This window comes from Enoplosus armatus, chromosome 1, assembly GCF_043641665.1.
Source record: "Enoplosus armatus isolate fEnoArm2 chromosome 1, fEnoArm2.hap1, whole genome shotgun sequence".
Lineage (NCBI taxonomy): Eukaryota > Metazoa > Chordata > Actinopteri > Centrarchiformes > Enoplosidae > Enoplosus > Enoplosus armatus.
Genome location: NC_092180.1, coordinates 13,574,502 through 13,598,688, shown reverse-complemented (window position 1 = coordinate 13,598,688; position 24,187 = coordinate 13,574,502). Strand labels below are relative to the sequence as shown.

The window sequence follows — 24,187 nt, the reverse complement described above, 5'->3', positions numbered from 1 at the left end:
CAGAGAAAAACAGTGCCCAGAGTGAAGCAGTCCCTTGTTACCAGCTGAGGTTGTGTTTATCACTGAGCAAACCACAGAAGTTACTGTAAAATGGCAGCTCTAACAGAATGACCCTATTCACACTTAACGTCACACTGTTACAATTGTGCATTTCCTGCTAAAGAAATGAAAATAAAAACTTGATCTGGTCTGGACAAAATGTACCTGCACACATCTCTAAAGTGCAACAGTAAAGCAGTGACATTTCATATAAAGCTCAGTTTAACGTGTCTTTAAAATGGGCCTTTATAGATACCCACACATATAAAATGCTGGCCTAACCCCCTGCGATGCAGAGTGTCCCGTCTTTTTTTGAGAGAGAGAGAGAGAGAAATGTGTTTTGAAAGTAGAGTGGCAAGTGGCGTCCACTGTGTGTTCTTTTAGACGGATCAATAGCTCAGTGTGTGAGAGAGTGTCTTAAGAGCTGTTGTCTTGTGCTTTCAGCTGTGGCAGACCTGTTAGTGCTACAGAGGGGAGCTGCGCGCCCCTGCCTCTGTACCACCAGTGGCCTGAGGGGGGCTTTTAGTCCAAACACAAATGTCAACCACACATAGACTATTAGTGTTTAGTGCAGTTATTAAATGGACTTTATTTGTCCTTTAGGAGGCTAAAAGGCGTGCTTAAAGGGGACCTGCGTGACAGCAGGGCAATTTGCGAGTTTGGTAACTTAGGCTCGCTCGTTGCAGACACATGAGTACAGATAAGTGTAAAAGGAGGAAAGGCTGTAATGCTCTGAGTAGGGAACACAGTGTGTGTATGTGTGTGTGTGTGTGTGTGTGTGTGTGTGTGTGTGTGTTTGTGGTTTGTGTGCGCAAATGTGTGTGTGTATGAAACACAGAGCGTGAGTGTATGCTAAAAGGCACTTAGGCCATAACATATCTCACTGGGGTCTGGTAGTAACGTTTTTGTGGTCAGAGGCTTTTTAAAAGGTTAATGTTAATCTATACCAAACAAAGCCCATGAGGAGCTTTTACAGCTGTGGACAGTTGAGTGAAATGGGCTTTGATGAAATGGTAGGTAACTAACGCACTACATGGCTCGCTGTAAATACCACAGCAAGCCAAATAAACATTGTGTCTTTTATCATCAGGAACACACTAGACATGCCCCTTCCTCTGAAACCTGCTAGAAGTGATCGTGTAACTTCTGTATTACAGCATGTTCTTAGTGGAACAAGTAAGTTAGGGCTTTGTAGTCCAATGTGACCTGTGTGCCTATCTACATGGAAGACTGTTTTCTTTAATGCATATGAAGCAGGTAGGCAGTGTGCTGTGGCTGCGCGCGAGGCCAGGCTTAGACGACTCGAGAAGCAACCGGCTTATCAAAAGAGAACATAAAAAGTCACTCGTGTTCCTGGGCCGTAAATCACGCATGGCTGTTTGTCTCCTTATCACTACAGGTGTGCCGATGCTCTCCGTCCAGCCCAAAGGGAAACAGAAGGGGTGTGCTGGCTGCAATCGCAAGATTAAAGACCGCTACCTGCTCAAGGCCCTGGACAAATACTGGCATGAGGACTGTCTCAAATGTGCTTGCTGTGACTGCCGCCTGGGGGAGGTGGGCTCCACCCTCTATACGAAAGCCAACCTCATTCTCTGTCGCAGGGACTACCTGAGGCAAGAAAGACACACAATCACCTCTCCCCACTCACAACAAACACAAAAGCCATGCCATTCCAAGAGCTGTGTGACATGAAAGGATCACAAAGGTTTTTTACCTCCTGGTACCGTTTGCTTTGGTTTCTCAGTGTGTGTTTCCTGTGGCTCCCATTCACAGAAACACAGCTAAAATCACAACTAAAATCAATCTAAATTATGCACAGATTCCTCAGCGTTAGAACAACATCACAGCAAAACCCAATATGTCAAGAGCTTGTTGTCATTTTCTTTTACAGCATGCATACGGCAGAAAGTAATGTTGCTGCGGGATGCTTCAACACAAGCATACTGAACAGGCAGAAAACATTTGGGATTTTATTTATATTTTTAACTCAACTTAACTTTACACTTAGAATACTTAACATTTAACATCTGGCAATGTCGACATGCAAAGAAATCTATAATCGCAACCTGATTCTAACTTTGACTGGTGCCACCACCACCATAATTGCTTGGTCTTATTATAGGTCCTTTTTCTCTGTGTTTACATGAACATGGCGGGGTGGGGGTTCTGTCATGGAGTAGACTGGCTCTCAGTTGTACCAGAGCTATAGGCTGTTGCTCTATCAGTGTCTTTGGCTCTGTTTCTCCCCCCTTCAGATGCCCCTGCCATCTGCTTGTTAAATTAAACATGACCATTTCCTGGGCGTTAAGTCACATTCCCAATGAGATCCTATCATTTATCTGAGAGGAAATCCCCATGGGGCTGACTTAGGGATGCCGGTGCCATAGCCCCCCCCCCCCTCGTAAAACTCCCTGTCCTGTGCTGTCCTCCCCCTTTCACTCTCTCCATCTCCCTTCTGCCTACTTGTCTCTTCACTCCCTCACTGATACTTCCAGCTTATTGCTACCCACTACGTCTGTATCAGTTCATTCTAACTTTAAAAAAAAGAAATTTAAAACAGCATCTATCATTTTGTATCACTTCTAAAATCCAAAGCAAAGAGAACCGTAATCAACTTGGTTCTCTTCTTACCTCACTCATGGATCTCCCCGACATCTCACTTATATCTCAGCCCTTCCTCTGACCTGGAAGAAGCCCGCAGCCCACTTGAGAGGCGCTTAGGGACGTTACGTTGAGATAGGCCATTACCATCCATCAGTTCCCACCCACATTTAATGCTTTTAAGATGCAGTGAGAGGTCCACTAAGACCTGATGTTGCTCCCAGAAGGGGCAGATGGTGCAGATGAGGTAATAATAAATGGGCAAATGACCAAGAGAAGGCAAATATGATGAAGCTCAGAGTTTCACTTGGTAAAATACATCTGCTGAAAGGACAGCAACCCCAACCCCCAAGCCATAAGTGCCTAACTGGCACTGTGAAGGGAGAAGGAAAAGCTTTCTCGCACATTAGACCAGAAAGATGTAGAGGTCAGAGAAGGGATGAAAAACTGAGAATGACATATGAAATCAAGAGTTAGGAATACTAAAATAAGACTAAAAAGGAAAGAGGAGAGAGCTTTCTGTGCTCCTCTGTTGCCCCGGATTGCCTAATGAAATCCATCCCACTCGCCTGCTCTTCAGCCTGCGACAAATGCAGAACACTTAATGGCTAGAGATGCTTGAGATGAATTCTATTATGGAACAAATTAAAAACCTTGCCTTGCGTGTAGAGTGGAGGCAGTTTGAGAGACCAGAGTATTTGAAAGTAGGTGATGCAGTCTCCATCCGGTTTCCTTTTCATTCCTTCTTTTCTGTGTAGTAAGACGAAGGCTCCCCTCACCTGCAGTAATGAAGTTAAATCTGCGCACTGAATTAGCCTCCTGCACTTCATTACAGACAAGCGGGTGGATCAAACACACTTTGGTTATTTCCCAGGGTTTGGAACCCTGCCATGCTCACATTAATTATTATAGGAGCTCCATCTGTGATTGTCCTTCGGTGGCATTAGCAACTTATTGAATGCACTCACGCTTTCCTGAATCTTACACTTCAACACACACAAACACTAAAATGCACATATGTTAAACAGTGTCCCCCCCGTGCCCTCTAAACCACTGCACCAACAATAAGAAAAAAGTTCACTTTCTAATGTCCCTGACAATCACTTCCCTGTATCAGTGCTTTTTTTTAGCAACTTGGCCACACTCTTTCATTATAAATGAGAATAATAGATTAATTAGGCGTTTCCTTTATGTCTAGTGCCCAGGATCGTACAACTTCACCAGAGGGTTGACAATCTAGTCATGGTGTGATCATCAGGACTTGAAGCCTGAAATCATTTAATCTTCTATTTCATATATTAGAGAGGACATAATAGTCATCCACTTATCAAAATGGGGTATAATTAACTGTAAGAGGAAAAACGTTTTCAAGATAATGAACATTATAAGTTATCCACAAACCAGTGAAATAGCAGGGAGAAGATGATAGCTCCATCTGAATGTGACTGTTTTTCAAATCTGTCCTCTTTTTACTCCTTTAGTAAGTAAAACAATTGCTCTCCTCCCGTAACAGTTGCTCTCCCTCTCTGGGCAAGACAGATCTGAACAGAAAGGTTTACACTTTCAAAAAGACACAACTGTTGTGGGAGGGTCAAAACATGCGATGCATGCATTAACAGCTTTCCCTTTTATGAAATCTGACAAACCCGGTGCAGGCTGGGAAGTCTCAAAGAGCTCAGAGAACAGGTAGAAAACTTCAAGAGCCACAACCCAATCTGAAGGAAGCAATACAGAGAGGCAGATGATGCACTGTAGGAGCTTTAAGGGTTTGAAGTTAGCAAAGCAGCAAGTTGAAAGAACTAAAGAAGGCCCTCTTTTCTCTAAAGAGCCATTGTAATAACTCAATAACAGAGGAAGGAGAGCGGAGCGTCTTTGCATTCCTGTCATCCAACTCTGCTCCCAACAAAACACATCTGCACATAAAGGTAAATTTCTAGCTACTAAATGAGAGTAAGGAGTACAGAGTACGGCAGTTCTCCTGTGTTGAAGACTGTAGGAAGCAGGGATTTGGCAGGGATACATGTTGTCACATGATGCATGTGAGAGGAATGATGTTGATTATTTCCAGACTTTAGACTGAGCCACCATAAAATTAATGATGTATACTTTAAACTTTAAATAAAAAGACTATTCATAGTATTTTCTATTCAACATTTAGAGCAGTACACCTGAAGGAAACACTAACTATTACTAACTCTTAGAGCTGAAACAGTTAGTCAGTTAATTAAATGGCTATAATTATGATGATCAATTAATTGTTTAAAGTCATTTTTCAGGCAAAATATTCTCTGGCTTTAGCTTCACAAATATATGAATTTGCTGCTTTACTTTGTCACATATGATAATAAACTGAATATCATGGACTGTTTGTTGGATAAAACAAGACATCAGAATCATCACCTTGCGCTATATGAAATTGTAATTGACATTTTTACTATACCACTATAGTTACTACTATAGTTCCAGTGTTTCAGTATTATGCAAAGGGGTCATATAATATCTCAACACAGATGATGAAATTTGAAAGTTCCTAAAAACACACACTCAAATACAATAAATAGTCAGCCTGCTTTGACTTTACACAAATCCATGCCAGAATGTCTCACAGGTTGTGGGGCGCAATCCAACGCAGCACTTCTAACCCTCTAATCCATTTAAATAAACTACAGAAGCCTCTATTTTAAAAGAGGAATTTCTGTGCTTCAAACCCTGTTACCATGTTGATGATTGATCGACAAAACCTGACAGGCTCAGCATGTTATGAGCAACTCGGAACAATATTCCATTTTCCCAGAAACTCACCACTCACACTATATTTAAACAGAAATGCTGAAAACTGTGTTGTTGAATTTTTTTTTCACTTTCCTTTTGAGAATATTGATTCATTTAATCCAAATGACCGGGGAAATTGAAGTGCATGAGCCACTGCACTCCTACAATACAGGACATGTGTCAGAACAATACGTGGGAATTCTGTAGAAAATAGTCTATTCAAACAAAACGTCTATTGTAGATGAAATGAATTAATGTTTTTCAAAGGTAATCCACAAAATATGTTCTGTGAAGGCACTATTTCAGTGCTGTGATGCATATCAAGTTTATAGAGAGGAAAAAAGACTGAAGCAACTGAGCTGAAGTTTTCTTATATATTTCATATATATACATATATATATACACACACACACACACATATATATATATATATATATATATATATATATACTGTACTTACTGTGTATGGTTTCTTATAGGATTAGGTCAGATAAAACACAGTCTTCTTTGGCCATCCCCCACAATTGGCTTGAGTAAATGACATTCACTTTAGTATCGTCCATACTAGTTGCACCTGTTCAGTCCATTCATGTGCTGGCCCCTACTACGCTTTCAAAATCTTGAATGGACCTTATTGTGCCTAATCTATTTGACTTTGTGTCACTTACGTCTTCATGTTTGTGGTAGTATGTTGCACTCTCAGCTGACGTCACATCCCGTCACCTTTAACATTCACCTCTTGTGTTGGTGTGAAACATTCATTGCTTGCTATGCGCAGCTCCACTTCAGCTGTTACTCATGAGACTGCTGCAGTGGTGGTTCAACTCCGGTTGCTTTTAGCTTCACGGGAGCAGGATAAGAAGAGTGTAATGTGTTTGAACAGTTCTCTCTGGCTGTAATCTCCTCTCAGCACGAGGAGCCCAATTAAGCCGTATGTTGATGCCACGTTATAACTCAGACACATCAATTGTTGGCTGGAGGACTGTGTGAATGGGACGCAGCCATAGCCAACACTCTTTCTTACACTCCCAACTCTTCACGTTATGATGAAGATGAAGATGAAGTCTGTGATAGTAAATCACAAAGCGGATAAGGAAATCAGGACAGCATGGAAGAAGTGGATCTCTTCATGATTTGCAGAGTCAGGGTGATTTAGAGGTACTGGTGTCGGTTACGAGAACATGCTATGGTACCGTAGCTTCATTCTTTCTGTACTTCCGCCTAGAAGGTGCGAAGCCTTTCTGTGCTATTAGCAGAACACCTTTGTCTCCTTTTTGGCAAGCTAATCAAAAGTACTACTAACTATCTCCTAAAGATAACAGTGGAGTTTGAAAGATGTGGGTGTATACCAGGGAGGGGGGGTCTGCAGGCTCATTGTTATCAATTTGTCGTCTCCAATCCCAAGCTGAGATAACCCATAGTGACATCATTAGGGTTATTTTACCAGACTTGACAAAGCCTCTCCAGAGCCACAGAAGACACTGTACAACTCTTTTCACAGGATGAGTAGTACTCAACATGACGAGCACACTAGACTGCCCCTTTAAAATGTCTTAGTCTTTTTCTAAAACAAGGGAGAGAAAGCAGCTAATCGGATTGTTTTTTTTCTTCTGCTGAAGCAAATGCAGCCTTTAGTATATTTGCACTAATTTTTGCAAAGGAAAAATATAATTTTCAGTATTTTAGTAGTAATGTTTTTATTCTCCCAGATTTATAAAATAAGTCTTAAAAGTCAATTGAAATTCCCTGTATTTCTGCTAAGCTAGTAAAATGCAGTATACCCACACAGCCGGGGTTGCATATACAAACAGCTCTGCAGAGGTGAGATGCTCCAAAAAATTCTTTGTGTTTCATAATAAAGGCGAAAAGAGGTTATACCCACAGTATTTGGACTATTGGTTTGTAGAGAATATAGACGGGCTGAAAGGTAAAAACTAGCCACAGGTGTCACACTCTACTTCGACTGAAGGTAGAACTTAGTGTCGGCAGCAAGCTGGGCTCCCCCGCCAGGCGTTTTCACAACCTGTATGTATCAAGTGAGCACCATGTCCGCAGCCCAGCGGGGTGTAATGGAGATGGGTTAGAATAATCCTACGAGCTGTTATAGGTGTGTGCATGTCAGGCTCTGTAAGTGGCCGAGGCTCTCTGGGCTCTTTCACAGCCTCAGTTCCCTGAGGGGGAGAAAAAGACATCACTGTGTGACCCTTCAGTCCAGTATAGCGCTCAGGCCTGGTGAAACCTGGAGCAGACCCTGCCACTTGACAGTCATGATGACACAGGAGGTGTGAAGCAGTGGGTTACATCCAACTTTTTGGTGAATAGTAAACAAAAAGGGAAAAGAATAAACCTTCATGTCTACATGTTACAAAACCAAGAAATTAGAGTTGCCTGTATGTGTTGGAAGGCTGGAAAACCTGTATACTGTAATGGAAACAAGGCCAATTTCTGGAGCATTGATATTTTTGGATCAATACTGAATGTGGGAGAATTGTCTAGATGTTTGGAAAAGGAAAAACTGGTTTTTAAAAAGGTCTCTGTGGGGAAAAAAAAACAACGTATTTGTGTTACAGAGTGCCTGGTGGGTAGCAGATGTCTACTGTATGAGAACATGCAGTATTTACTGAAACAGTAACCGGTTGTAACAATGTCTCTGTTTAACACCGTGTGAATCCCTCTCATGGAACATAACAACCTTTCTCCCTCTGTTTCTGTCTCTCCGGCTCCTGTGGGGCAGTGGCCCCTTATTAGAAGCATGGCTGCTGGATAGACGTTTTCTTTAACAAGGTGAAAGCAACTGAATGGGACTAGCATAAACGAGGCAGAATATCAACACTGTGACTCCTCTGTCTGAGCCCTACATGTTTGGGGAAAAGTGTTTAACATACTGTTGGATTGGCAATCTGCTGTTGCCTTATCCCCTCTTGCAAAGCTGTGAAACGGTCCTTCTCCTCCTGCAGAATATATAAATCTATCCGTGCTTCAGAATCTCCAAATTAAACATAGGGGCAGGCGCTTGGAAAATGAAAATGTAAATCTGACTGGGAAAAGCATTTGAGGTTCCTTTGCTTTGAGGAGAAAAGAGATCTACACCAGTGCCTCCTTGCTCTGTTTGTGACCTTTATCATTTGGCTCCTATCTAATAAGCCTAAACAAGCAGCAGCTAGGTTTGAGCAGTGAGTCTGTTCACTGTGAAACATTTAGTTAACTCTTCAAGGTTACATCTCCCATCACTGTCTCAGGCTCCTCTCTGAATGAAAGTCGAAAGAGAGAAGGGATTGAGCCTGAATCTTGTAGCAGAAATCTTTTGAACTTACGACTACATTACAGAACGTAGCCTCTTGTGTAAAAATCCAGCTGGCTTTGGTTGGAGATAGACTCATTAGGTATTTTAGTTATGAAAGAGGAAAACTTTCAACAATTCAAATGGTTTGCTTCAGATCTGTGTTCATAGCTTTTGTAACGTGCAAGGGGGAAATTCTTTGAAGAAGGAGATTAAAACCATGTGATCATTTTAATTAGATCATTAGCTGAGAATTAAGATCTGTGTTTGTGACTCTCATTAACAAAAAATACCAAGTGGGTGCCAAGAAAGATGTGTGCGTTACATTCAACATATTTCCATTTTGCCCTCTTTTCCCATCTATTGCAGCATTTCTTTTCTGCTATTGTTCTTACTGTCAGTACGTTTTTGTTTGCTGTTTTATTGCATCAAGGTAAAGAGAAGGTGGGTTAATCTCTGCCTGTGCTCTCTGTCTTTCAGGCTCTTTGGTACAACGGGGAACTGTGCAGCCTGCAGTAAACTGATCCCAGCCTTTGAAATGGTGATGAGAGCCAGAGATAATGTTTACCATTTGGACTGTTTTGCCTGTCAGCTTTGTAACCAGAGGTAAGAATGGGCGATCATAACTGCACAACAACATCGGCATTTAAAAAAAACAAAAACAAAACATGAATTGAGTGTAAAAAATGACCAATGGCTTAAATATTAGTAGCGGTTGGGAAAAAAAGCTCTCTAAAGGTACAACATAGTTTTTCTGTCTTATTATATTATTACAGACCGCTGAACAAGTCTGGAAAAAAAAACGAACTTGCCTTCCTGTTGTGTTCTAAGAATAAAAGGTTGTTGTATTGCATTTGTAATACTCCACGCTAATTATTTTGTATTGTGACACACTGCCAGCAGTTCGTCCTTGGTTATGGCTAGCTCTGTAAATCTTTTAAGCCACAGGGATGTAAAATTAGCTTGTGTTCTTATGTGAGCAAGGAGATATAGGAGCTGCAAAAATAAAGGCCTTCAGAGGTGTGTTGCTGCACAACGGAGAACGGACCTACACAGGTGTGAAATGGTGTTTCCTTAATGATTGGAGTGAGCACAAAGCCTATGGTATGATACACATTGAATATGACGTACCCAAATATTGCTTTTTCCCATTAATATACTGTCAGTAATGGCACCACTCTGGGAGCAGAACGTCCTTTGCATGCTTGTCAGGGGTGCTGTGACCCTGTTCCTCCACACAGCACAAGCCCATTAACCTTCTGCAGGCCAGATTCAGTTACCATAGTGAACACCTGCTGTAAGGGAATTATGACTGCAGTCTCTCTTCTCAGCTGGCAGACATGAAGCCAGGTCTCATCTGGCACAGCCTTGCCATGGCTGTTTAACCAGCCTGGCTCATTACTAAAGCCAAGCTATGCTCGGCTATATTCTTATCTTCACTCCCCTTCAGTCACATTATGGAGCTGTCTCCACTGTGTCACACAAACAAACAGCAGCATAGAGAAGAACATCAGTGGGGCAGGCTGCTATGTGTTATTTTCCCTCTTCAATTGACTCTGAGACTTTAGAGGAAAAACATTCTCGAGGACTGGAACCAAACTGGTGTGTTAAAAGCTAACCCTGTGGCAGAGTTTCCTTGGAAACTCTTGTGGTGCCAGCGCCTTTTTGCCAGGCTGCGGAGAGTCGACCTGCATTTCATTGGGTGCCAGTGCTCGTGTCTGCTTGCTTTGAAATGATAGGGTATTAATCTATTTTTATTTGAAGCCACACATTTATGATGACCATCAAAAAGGCTTTGAATCTGACGAGGCACAGTGTCAGGGCACGTCAGGTAAAAAAAACATCTCGAACCAAATGTGTGCAATCAAACAGAATCATCATTACCTGCTGATCTTGAATGCAACATTTTCACTGCCAGAGCTGGGCAGGGTCAGCCAGTCAACACACACACACACACACACACACACACACACACACACACACACACACACACACACACACACACACACACACCACTTTGTGATAATGCCAACAGTAATCATCTTTGTATTTTTAACAACAGTGTTGCCTTTGTTTGTTTTTCTCTGCCAACAGGTTTTGCGTGGGGGACAAGTTTTTCCTAAAAAACAACATGATTTTGTGTCAAATGGACTATGAGGAGGGCCAGCTGAATGGGAGCTTTGAGACGCAGGTTCAATAGTTGGAACCCAGTGGCAGCAACAATCGGCTCCACACTTGACACACGAGATGGATGTTCTGCTGCACTTGGAAAAAGACAAGCGTCTGTCTGCTTGCCTGCAATACTTTTTAAGACCCCTTTATCAGTCCCTAAGGACTCTATTGTAAATGTTCAACTTTTTGCCCCTCCCACACCCCAACACTGAGCAGTTACAAATTTTGATGTACAGTTGTGCCTGCTTAGCTGAGCACTGTATTGCTTGTATGTTTTGTGAAATTTGTTTCCGGTTTGTTTTATTTTCCTTTTAGAAATGGTTCATTGGAGGGTATGTACAGTCTGTTTTCTCTGTATATATAAACTGGAACATTTATTTTATGAAATGTAATGCAATTTTATTACTAGTGTGAATTAAAGATTCTTAAATGTTCATAGTGAGTTTTTTCTCTTGTACCAAAACCAAAGTTGTTGGAGGAGGTTGGCTCATGTGTCCATATGTAATCATGTCTCCAGAAACTGCAATGCTGTAAAAAGCCTTGCTAGAGAAAATATATTTGAAGTCCTTCTTCAAAACATCATGCAACAAAACAAGTTTTGTTACATTTTACGGAGTTCTGATGGAATTAGAAATGCTGTTTAAAATGAACTAAATAAGATTTTATTTGGAATAAAAGAATGCTTCTCCAAACTGTGTTGTTGTGAACGTGCAGGTGTCATGAAAGGGAGTGAGTTGAGCTGCTCTCTGTGATTCATGCTTCACTAATTGCGGTCTGATTATGAGGGCGAATTGGCCTGGAAATGAAATGCAACAGCAAATAAATTAGAGAGAAAATAAATGCTCATTGCGTTTGAGCTCATTCAAACTCATCAGCAACAGAGGTGCAGAGCTGTATTAAAAAGTGCTTTTCCCAGAAGACTCTGTTAATGGAGCTGTGTGACACTGTTTATCTGATGAGGTTATATCTGATACACACATACACAGAGCCAACAATATACCAAGTCTGATGGAGCTGTCAAATATTCTGCTGATCCTTCAAGTGATAATCCACGTCATTATTAAAAGCAGTTGTATGAATTCATCCAGTAATCATTTTATTTTGACAATGGCTACTAATACTGGTTAAGAATACTTTGAAGATTATTTGCTGCAAATAACATGATGCAGGTGATAAATAGCTATATGTAATAATTACTTAATTATCAATGTGTGCCTGTGATTTCTTCCCGAAATATTAAAATATTCCACAGATCTGATTGACTTTTACAGACTAAAAGAAAAAGAAAGTTTTTTTCTTCTGGTCACACGAAGCTGAGCGGTTTATAACAATTAGTTTATTGTAGGGCTGAAACTAACAATTACTTTCATTATCAATTAATCAGGTAATTAAATTCTCAATTAATCATTCAGTGTAACAAATGTAAAAAGAAAAATGGCCATCACAATTTCTCAAAGAAGAAGCTGACATCTTCAAAACGCTTCTCTTGTCTCACCAACAGTCAAAAAGCCAAAGATATTCAGTTTACAATGATGTTAAACAGAGAAAAGCAGAAAATCCTGGGAACTGGAGAATGTTTGTCACTTTCTTTAAAAAATGTGTGAAATGATTAATAGATTATCAAAATAGTTAAATTAATTTAAGGTTGATCGGCTAAACAAAAACCTAAGCAGAAAGCAAATGGGCACAAAACAGCTCTTAGATCATATCATCCGTTTTATTGAAGTTCAAGCCAGTAACAGGTGATATGGCGTACATCAGTCTGGACAGAGGTTAATTTCACTCTGGTACAATGATGTCACATTTTACCAGACCTCATATGTGACTAAAAAAAGACATGCAGTCACTATCTTTGATTTAGTATGATGATGCTAAGTGCCTGCAAAACTGTATGATACCCGTCTCTCGCCAGTGCGTGGTGTGTGTAAAGCCTCAAAGATCAAATCACTGCTGGAGTATTAGATCAAACCTGTGCTAAGAAACACAAGTAGCACATCATGCCTACCTGTGTCAGTGCTCAATAAATCTGGCATACTTTGCAGTTAGTGTATGTTTGATGCAAAGGCCCTAAATATAGCGGTGTAGTCATAATAAAAGAGGCACAGGTTCATACAGACATAACTTAGAATATATATGTGGCTCAGCTCAGGGGTATGGCACAGGCCTACAACAATTACAGAATAGTCAAACATTTCATTTGTCTAACCTCCACTGCTTCTATATTATTATTTCACACAGTATTCTTCTTCCTTTTTTTGTGAAAGCAGGCAAACGTCAGATTTCTGCCCACGTGTGACATTCTGTAGGCGCTTTTCTGCTAGCAGGACACAGAACAGCAATATAATTTGCTAACACATAAATCAAGTGTGCAAAGAGCATTAATTAGAAATTCATTAAAAATTCAGACTCACCGGCAGGTGTGCAAATAAAGGATTAGGTAGACATCAATTATACCACATAAGAGAACATTTTAATTGCAATTCCTGGATTGATTTACAGAGGGAAACAATCAGGCTCCACGCAATATGGCTGATTGCTCATTTTCCAGAGAAATAATGAGGAAAACACCTCACCAGGTAACAGTGTCCCCAGCAGTAAATTCATACACACATACAGATTCAGAGTTGTGTGTGTTCTGTCATGCACACGCATGCACAGACACGAGTGTACATGCCCACAAACACACTTTTAATACCAAACATATAATAAAACACATGCACATGAAGAATAAGGTAGAAACAAACACACACGCACACACACACAGATAATATGGAGACACACGCACACTCACCTAGAATTACAAAACATGGCACACACACAGGCATGCTCACACACATAAATACACATGCACCGCAGCTTGGCATTCCCATCTGCTTGTGTTGGTGGAGAAGTTCTTAAGCACCAAATGTTGTGCTGTTATGACTCAAGTTTGTGAATTCTCCAACCTCCCGTGTGTTCCTGATTACAGCATTATGGCATCTGCTTAATTAGCTTGGCTTGTGTCATATGTTGCACACGGGGGGGTGTTAAAAAGTGCCCTTCCCTCTTGCTCATTATCTGCCTCGATTCATGTGATGTATAATCTCTCTTGACAGACATTCATATTGACATAGGGACAGCTGTCAGCAGAGCATGGTCATAAAGGGTGCACATAGAATAAAAACCACAAGGAGGGCAGATAAGTGAAACTAGCGATTCTGTGTTTCATTCTGGATCCATCAACACTGCAACAGATCTAATTATACAGAATTTAATTTTATGGATGAGAGTTTTCTGGGAGAAGGAACTGATAGTAGGCCATGCATTTTGATTACTTCAGGTAATATTCAAAGTAACCTCCTGCCAGTGTATTTTCTAAATTGGTCTGGTGTCCAACTCTTGGCGAGGAATCAACCTCATTATTGCCATGTGGGAAATTCTAATCATTATCTGCATAACAGCTCTGGACAATCATTTCCATCCCACAATACGTTACTTTCTTGATGGGACAGAGAGTTTGTATATTAGAAATGTCCCTTCTATACAAGTCAAAGGATCACATTCTGTCTAGGTTCAAAAAGCATGACAATAACATTACGATATTAAAAGAATGTACCCCAACAGGGTTGTTATACCAATGGGACCTTTACTTAGAGATTTTATTGCTATGACACAACCCTATTGCTTAACCAAACTAAACTACAAAAACTTTTGTGACATTCAATGCGAAAGAAAAAAATCACAACATGTGAATTTGTCCAATATGAACATAATTCATAGGACACTGGGCAGCATGACAAGATGAAGGACTCAGACCTGTTTTCCTTTGTTTTCAGCAAATACAAATCAGGAAAAGTGTCTCTGACTTTGACTCACACAGTACACATAGAGTTATAAGACTAAGAGTCTACAGCCATGCTACTGGTTCTGTGCGGCTGGACTTGATCTAAATGCTCACATCAGGATACTAACATTCTTGCAGTGACAGTGCTGGCATGTTGATGTTTCGCACTTTTAATGTTTACCATGTTCACGTGTTGGTTTAGCGTGTTAGCATAATAACATTTGCTAATTAGCACTAAAGACAAAGTACAGCCGAAATGATATTTTCACCAGATGATGGTCAAAGAGATCAAAGTTGTTACAATTCACCCACTGGGGACCATGAATGTGAGCACCAAATTTTTCGCCAATCCATCCAGCAAATGTTGAGATACAACATAGCATAAGTGAAAACTTTGACCCGCCGGTGGCACTAAAGGAAACGTTCACTAGCGTCAGTCAGATTCAACCTCTGGGGACCATGAATGTCTGTACAAAACTTTAAAAGCAATCCATCAAATAGTTGTCAAGACATTGCAGTCTGGACCAAAGTGGTGGACAGACAGACAGACAGACAGACAGACGACAGGCACTGCCATACCTAAAAACATACACAAACAAAAAAAACAGCTTTAAACAAACTGGACGGTATGTTTTCTGTATTTTTCTCAATACCATCACAGCTCATCTCTGCACGCTGTAGTATGTTTACATTTTCCCGTCGCTCACACATGTTGCTTTGTCCAGAGGCATTTTGGTCTGCGCCCGTTGATAACTCTCCTTTGAAATCGAAAATGAACTGAGAGGTCCCACACTAATTCACATTTGCAAACTGGTATAGCAGGCTAGATTATTTATACTTTGCCACTGAATACAAAATAACGACGGGAAATTTTGAAAAAAGTTTGGAAAAACTCAGGACAATATTAGATAAAATGCCATCATTAAGTGGGTATACGTGGGATTTTGATTTGTGTCTGTATGCGTAATGTTTATTACATAACAATTTAAATGGATAATCTATTTTCTCTACTCATGAGCCATTATGCCGTCCTTCAAACAGATAGCTGCGACCTTACAGCCTCAGAGACAACGCAGAATTTGTTTTAAAATGTGGTGAATACGGTTATCTTAAATAAATATAAATATGAACAGAGATGCTAACTGTGGTCAAGTGACTATTATTCCCCTTGAAAATAAACCGAATTTCACACCCACTCAACAACTCCAACATATGTTCCATTGATGCCTAATGGGCCTGCTTGTGCTATTCGCTAAAGGCTGGAGAGGGCAATTAGTTGCATGTGGCTTTGATTAGCACTGATTCCATAACAGTGCTGGAATGAATATAGAAAACAAAATACTAAATTAGTGTTGAATTTCTTTTTGACAGAATGCAATGAAATGGAAGAAACGTTTAAATTTCATGGTAATAACAGGTAAACGTGAACGTTAACTATAGCATGGTGCCCATGGCTAAGATTATGCATATTCTACCTACAAACAGCCTGTGCCAAGCAATGCATATAAAACTGAAATAAATGGCTACAGATGCATGAACTTGCCCTGAAAGAGGTTTGCTTACTCTGTGATCTCATTCTTAAATGAAACCAATTTGCCTAGAAATTGGTTCTAAGGCCTAATGCTGAACTCTGTACATCAGCTCCACCACACACACACACACACACACACACCCACACCCACACACACACACAGTTAGCTTTTACAAACGCACTTTCACAGTCACACTGCTTCCACCCCTTCCCTCGCTGCAAATCATGTTTGACTTTGAAGTGCTAATTTTGGAAGTTTAGCCAATTTTTATTTGCTGCTTTGAAATGTATCCCCTAAGCTGCTGCACCAGCAATGAAATATACAGACCTTTACAATGAGGGATAAGTGACCAAAATGAGAAGCGCCTGGTTTTCTTCCTAACATTATATAACTGTGAATAATCCCCACATAGCATTTTCTCCTGTGCCATCACTGCCTCAATTTATATTCAAAAATATTATGCAGACTTTTTACTTTTTTGCTCACTCCTAAATCCCTACCTTAATGTTTGAGCTAATTCAAGATATCGACAATACAATGCTGCAGACAACAACCCTGGAACATTCACATTATTACTGTGTTTTATCAGTTGTTTGTGAACAAAAACAACATAACTAAATCAGGGAGAGTACGTAATCTCAGTAGATGGTTTCACTTTGGAAATACTTACTGTACTATCTGGGTGTTGCTAACGAGATACCTGATGAGTGTCTAATAACATCAACAGTGTGTCATGAGTGTATTTCTCTGCAGGTGAAGTGCAGGTATTCATTTATATACTATAATGATCCACTTCAGTAGCGTCTGAACTCTGACAACAAACCAAGGCCCACATGGTCCTTGGTCAAAGGTCTGTGGACGGGTGTGTTTACACATATAATTCAGCTCTATGTACACATTAAAATGACATTACAGTTATGTCTATTGAGCTTTGTCCCTCTATTGTACAAAAAAATATAACCCAAACATTGGGGGGAAAAAAAGGCCACAGTAATATACGTAGCAGCATTTACCACTGTGATGGATGCAAGAGTGACCTCAATCACAATCCTTCTTTAACAGCTTTCAGCGGGAGCTGGAGCATTATATAGTAAAATAAGTTGATCAGATTGGCTCCTCACCAAGCAGCCCAGCTAATAACATGGAAAGCAAAGAGCTTGAGGGAGAGAAGATTTGGAATGTGGGCCCCTCCACTTTCCAGCGCTGCTCTGCTCTAACACAGTCCTGGACTTGGCAATAAATTGCTTTGGTAATCAGCTTTTTGAAAAGCTTATTTACTGCTTGTTTTGTGTTTATTGTAGTTCTCAGAATGAAATACAAAATGGGATTTTATTACATGTGCAATTTTCTCCTCTCGTAAAGAATAGAGAGTGAGACAGAGAGCGCATCACCTTGTTGTGTATGGATGATCCAGAGAGGATGTATATTGTATATTATTTTTGATTATCTCTCGGTTTTGATGCAGTCTCCTTACGCTCCTAAGGATACACACTATGGGATTGGGTGGAAGCATTTCATGTATAAAATGTCCAAAAAAAGCTGAGAGATCAGAAAGTCTACTAGCTACACTGGGCTATCTGTATGTATGAGTGTGTGAATGAGTGACAGAGAGTGAGAGAGGAAAGGGAAGGGTCGTTTGTACTGTATGTAACATTGAATGTATCAGTTTTGTATTCTGTTAGCAAGTGAACAAAGTAACTGCTTGTTCACTGGACAACTGGAATATAACATTAATTTATCCACAACTGTACTTCACAAATGCACAAACTATGTGCTCATGTTTGAAGAATCATGGCCCCAGTGCTGCCAACATTATGAACAATGCAGCAAACTGAGGCAATGTGCTTTTGTAGACCATGTATTATAAAGGTAACGTAAAGCTAACGTAGTATAGAGCTGCCCTCACCCCAGTGATTCTATCAGTCTTTGTTATCAGCACCCAGATCCTTTTAGTTTTCACTTCATCTTATTTAAGCTTTGTGAATGTGGTTAACTACATGTTACGATAGAAAATGCAGCATTCTGAAGTTCAACCAATCCCTCCATCATCTGCAAAAGCTCACAACTTTTTCCAGTCCTCACAATATTGGCACAAAAAAATGCTTTCAATTTCAACACCACCATTGTAATCATAAAATAATCTAACGTCTGTTATAAGCTCAAGTACAACAAAATCAGCAACTTGAAGTGTATCAAGCTTCAAGTAGCGTGTAACTTCAGTGAATGTCTGTTGGACTCTCAGCACTGCCAAAACGTGGGTGACCTCCACTCAATACTGTGCCTGAATGCATCCTATGTAGACACAGATGGAGGACTGAAGCTGCTGCTGCTGCTGCTCTAACATACTGCTCACGCTACGCCTCCTGTGTAGACACGGTGTCACAACCTGTAGATGTGTCACGTCCTGACCTTCGAAAAAATGATCTATGAAATGCTCACAAACCAGTTACATTCACCCACCAAGTAAAACGTTTTGCGCAAAAAGTCTTGAAGATCACTTGTATTCCTTTTACTGCAACTTACATAAGTTGTGTTGCTTTGGCCTTCCTTTAGCCCAGACACCCCAACATTTATCTAACAGTTACACAAAATAAATAGACTGCACTTACTAAACTTTGTAAGGTTACTTTCAATTACTTTAGGGCTATCGTTTTTATTCTGTGACCCAGTCTACAGTATCAAGTCTTGGAGCTTGGATAATGTATCTGGTAGCTAATAACTGTACCATGTACTTAAAGCATTAGAGGCATTTGTATTTACAAGATCTCTCATATTGAACACATTTTGAATTAAATGCGTAGGGATTTTATATAACTTTATAGTCTGACAGATTCCATTATAATCTAAAATTGTGTAGGGAGGCCATTTACTTTCCAGTCAAGTTAATACTTTTATTGCAAACATTTTATTAGTTTGGCTTTTACATTCGATACAGATGATCATAATATCCTTTTATACATGTTGTCTGCCTTAATGCAAAATCTTTGGCCTATTAATATTTAGTCAATGCATGCTTCTTTTTATTAGCTATTATCTGTTATTGGTTTTCACTGATGAATGCTGCTTTATATGGTTTCGCAGATGCCACCTAACTTTTTAAATCTATTTAACGTCACACTTAAACTTTCAAAGTTTAACCAACCAACAACAGATTCCAAATCTGATTGTGAGATTTCATTCATCTAAATGCATATTGACTAATACGAAATACAACAAAATATGTCTTGTTGTCAAGGTGCTTCGACACTATGTCCTTATGCAATCATAGCAATAAAATGCTACAATTGCGTCAGGAGAACTGGAAGGTAGTTTAATGTTGTATTTGGGAGTTGAGACAGTTTCTTTTTGTCAGTGAGGTCAATTTATTTAGATTTTTTTCATAGTATGATTGTCTACTTGATGTTTATGGTTACATGATGCATTGTTGGAAAATATACACTATAGTGATATGCCTGTATATAATCTGATCTGTTGTCTCCATGTGTATCCGTGTGTGAGTGCGTGTTGCCTTCTGTCCCTTCCTACATATTTCCTGTTTTACATTGCATTTGGGAAAGTAGGAAAAACAAGGAAGACAACGGGAGAGAGAATCAACAAGTCAACCAAGCTGTATCGACTGTAAATATTTTGATTTGTGATACTGAAACAGAAACACCCCTACAGCTTTTACCTAGACCAATCAATCAGCTTGGTGTATGAAAGGCAGAAATAAATAGAGAAGTGTATATAGCCAACCAGAGATGTTTTTTTCCATGTTGCTGAACTTGCCGTTGGCCTACACTCCAAAACGCCGGTTCACATCTGCTGTCAGATTTGCATTGACTGACTGTTTTTAGCTCATTTCAAACAGTTTATTGGTTACAAACTCTTTTCCTTTCGGATTCTTTAAAGAAAGACACATCTGAAATGACCTTTCCAAAAACCTACCTCTGGCCTGATAATCAGACTTAAGTGTCATTTTGTTTCACGTCATTCATTCAGCCTGACCTGATCTTCATGTTCACTGGTTTCTTGGTGGGGGCTATTTTGTTTTGTTATGTCCAAACCAATCAGTAGCAAGTGACGTATCCATCCCACCATTGTCATTTTCAGCCGATACGTTGGATGGTAGAAGTTAACATTTCAACATAATTTCACGTTATGTCGAAATAGCAACAATTTCTTGCTATTTCTTGTACAGCTGCATCAATCGTATCCTCGTATCACCCACCCGTGTCGCTAGATAACTATGTGACTATGTAAATCTCGGCCACAAAGTTCTGACTGGTCCATTGTATCTGTAACATAACATTAAACATGTCGATGGCATCTATATTGCATCACACGCTACATAAGTCAAAGCAGGGTCACAGGAAACAGAGAGTTGACTTCCTAAAATTTCTGGCAATAATAATAACTGACCTTTGCCCTGCTACGATGAAGCAGTAGGAAAATACACAAAAAGAAGAATAGTAGTTCATATTCAGTACATTATGTCCAACATAACTTCCAAAGCTAGTCCTATTCATATTCAGCAATTATTCTGGTGGCACATAGTTACAATGAAATCCAAATGAGATCTCTGTAGCGCTGACATACTTTCTGCTAGCAGGTACAGGATGCCTCATATATGATTAATTAATTGCGGCAGCCTGCCATCTGTGTTTTAACTGATTAAATAGCTCACAAAGTGGGATGCACCTTTTGATGTGAACCTTTGGGGAACTGGCTCTGTCTTTGTATTTCTACCTTGATTAAGCACAATACTCCAGCACTTCCTCCAGCCCTCTATTTCAAAGACTCTTTAATTTGGGAGGAAAGGACACAAAGGCATTTGGGGTGCTTTAAAATGTTGCCCATTTCCAGTAGTCAAGGGGCTGTCTCTCTCTCTTTCCCTTCTTTTTGGGTTTTTATAAAGTGAATGTTTCACACAGGGCTGGGCCAGTGAACAAGCATAGAGCTTTCAGATAAAAATTGATTCCAGTAAATTCTCACCTGAGATCCATCACGGTGAAAGGCTTTAAAAGGTCACACATGTAATAAGTTCCTATGGTCTCAGTCCCTCCAATAATAGGCCTTTAGTCTGCCATGGACGGCTGGTATATAGAAATAATTGAGTAATCTGTGGACCATTCAATTCAATCGTGGGACTCAGTGACAGTGCAAGGCCTGCTGGGCTGCGAAGAGGTTGTTCTGGAGAGTCTTTCTGCTGGCAGGGAAATGGTTTGTCCCCTAAAGCCATGCACCTCCATATCTGCAACGGCACAGTGGATCACTGACATTTTAGAGGCTCTTCCAGGCCTAAATTGTGTAGGATCGTGTCAGCAACTCAGAAAGGGGAAAGAATATGACACAACAGAAATGTATGCCTCGAAGCACTAATTAAAGTAAAACCTCTCCTAGTATCCTAAATTAACACTTATCCCCAACATATAGTAAAGTGCATCTGGTGGAAAGAGCAGACTGAAACTGAATGTTTTTGTATCAGGAGAAATTTGAGGGAACAAATTAAAAACTATTTCAGCCAGGGCTCTGTGGAGTGTTTATGTTTGCTTTTGCTAATACAAGACTGATAAACGACACCCCTTGCTGTTGCTATGTCTATCAAGCTTTATGAAACAATGGGTCCTCGATTCCAAACAGTCAGCATCCTTACTTGTCGATGATCCATGTAGGAGACATAGAGATAATGTGTTTCGTAATATGTACTGTCATAATGTCTATATCTGAATTACTTTTAAGTACTTGACTTAGTATAAAGAGCGACAAACACAGGGCTTTCATGCAGGAGACCAGAGATGTTGACTCATTATTTTTAAACTTAGTTGACTTTTTATTTACAGTTTTCAGTTACATTTGGAAACGAAACTACTTGGTTAAGTTTAGGAAAAGATCATGGTAATCTGCAACCCCACAAACTAATGTATGAGATGCTACATTATTTGCAACCTTGGAAGTAATGCTTGGTTAGGTTACTAGTGTATGTAATATGCTAATTAGCCAGACATGCTAACGTTTGCAGCTCACGTTAGAGCAGAGACACACACTGTTTCATTTCTTTAGTTTTGGGTTTTAGAAAGAAAAAAAATGACACCACACTCTAAACATTTTACATACAGAGTATCTTCCTTACTATAATCCTATGTCCTATGTTCAACACTTAAGACATGTTGATAAATACAAAACTTGACAGTCCCGCTCTGCCTTGTTACGGTTGCTAAGCTATTATTGGAAAATCAATGTTAGGGGGAGGGGTTTAGCAAACAGTCAATTGTATGGTACCATGCTAAGTTGACAGTTGAAACACTGAAAGGCCTGGTTAAACATAAGACGAAATGAATTAAGGAAATAAGTAATTGACTTTAAAGCAATGTCAGATCTCTCAGTTCAATCTGATACGGTCTGGCTGTTGAATAATCTTTTCATATTACAATTCAATATGAGGCTTCTTACAATACGGCCTTTGAGTGAACCACATCACTCATCATTTCATCTCTTTATCAGTCTTACCACACTGCAGTCTCTTTCTCTCTATCTTTACACAGTATCTATGTATCTGTATCTTTCCAAATCTGAAAGAAAAAGGGGACAAACCTTGTGTCTTGTGTTACATTGCCAAGTCCGTTACATGTGATGGGTGTCCTGTAATTAACATCCTTCAGAAGGATAATTTGTTGACTACTTCATGTAGTTGTCAATACAGCTATATTAACATGAAACTAATGTCAGGCATTTCCATGCAAGTCACACATGTCACAATAGTCTTTACGCATCATTTTATTTTCAGCAGAAAACAGTTCCCACCCATCAAAGAAGCGTTCCCCTCACATACACATACACACAACATGACAGATTTAGAAATATGACTTAAACCAGAACAGATGGCCCTTAAAAGTAAAACACAGTAATTCAATCTGGCTAATGGGAGGAAAGCCACAAACTGCACCATTCTCATTTCTTTGACTGAGAAACTCAGTTGAATTGCTTCTCCAGCTTTGATGCTCAACCCCTCTATCATAGTGTGTTTCTGTGTTCCCCATGCATATTATAAGACATTTAAAAGGAAAACTGTGTATATTTACTAGACATGCCTCACCATGTGCACAGACAGGAGCTATTAGTGCCTAGACAGAGGGGGAAATGTATTGTAATTGATTGTTACAAAAGATTACCCTCTTCAAGAAGCATCAAGCTATTTCAGAACTGCATTTGACGCCTTAGAGCGCTGTGCAAAGAAGGCTCTTTCAGTGCCGCACATTCACGCTGACATGCAGTTTGCAAAACAATTACCATGCGCTGTTGTTTGATCTTTGTCCCCACTTTGGCTCTTTGTAAGTGCGAGTACAACTCACTTGCCAGCCACGTGGGCAATCATGGCTTCTATCAAGGGATGTGAGTTATAGGCAAATGGAATGCATATTCCCTACACATGTCCAAAAACTGCAATAAGCAGTTGCTTTCACCACTAAAATGATGTAGTTAAAATGATAATGAATTGCTTTTGGAAAGTTGTGGCTGCATATGTTGTTGCAGTTATATAAATCTCACAATGGGTCTCCACAATGTTGGTGAGTGACATTGCAGTTTGAAATATTAAATCCCAGAAGTGCTCCAAAACATACATTAGGTTTGGTGTGGAAAAGGATGACAATATAGCATTCAACTGCAGGTCTTTTCCATGGAATCTGTGAGGTTGAGTGAACCGCAGTCTTAGCCTTATGAAGACAAAACATTGCTGTGTCTGGAATTGATTTAATTTCACTGACTTTCTGTATGTTTATGAAACAATCCCCAGTTACAGTGGCGCTGTATTCCCTCATGAGGTTTAACTAATTTCTCAGTGAATCTGACTGTAGATTTAAACTTTACACAGAGATCAACTCTGTATTCTGTACAGAAATTATGACAGACTAAATAACCGATTTGATAGGGAAACTCACCTATGTCGATTAAGAATAAGTAATGTGTGTAAAGGGGGGATGGGTATTG

General features: G+C 39.9%; 1 protein-coding gene across 1 annotated transcript; it reads left to right on the top strand.

The window, feature by feature from the left end:
• The first annotated feature begins 1,440 nt into the window (after positions 1–1,440).
• On the top strand, positions 1,441–10,892 carry lmo1 (LIM domain only 1). Its single transcript, XM_070902461.1, has 3 exons — positions 1,441–1,652; positions 9,173–9,298; positions 10,787–10,892. Exons 1-3 carry the CDS (start codon positions 1,447–1,449, stop codon positions 10,890–10,892), a joined length of 438 nt encoding a protein of 145 aa, XP_070758562.1. The 5' UTR covers positions 1,441–1,446.
• The last annotated feature ends 13,295 nt before the right edge of the window (positions 10,893–24,187 follow it).

Coding starts and splice junctions, on each gene's coding strand:
- lmo1 (XM_070902461.1), top strand. CDS start 1,447: ATGCTCTCCGTCCAGCCCAAAGGGAAACAGAAGGGGTGTGCTGGCTGC. Junction 1,653..9,172: donor TGTCGCAGGGACTACCTGAG/GCAAGAAAGACA, acceptor TCTGTCTTTCAG/GCTCTTTGGTACAACGGGGA. Junction 9,299..10,786: donor TGTCAGCTTTGTAACCAGAG/GTAAGAATGGGC, acceptor CTCTGCCAACAG/GTTTTGCGTGGGGGACAAGT.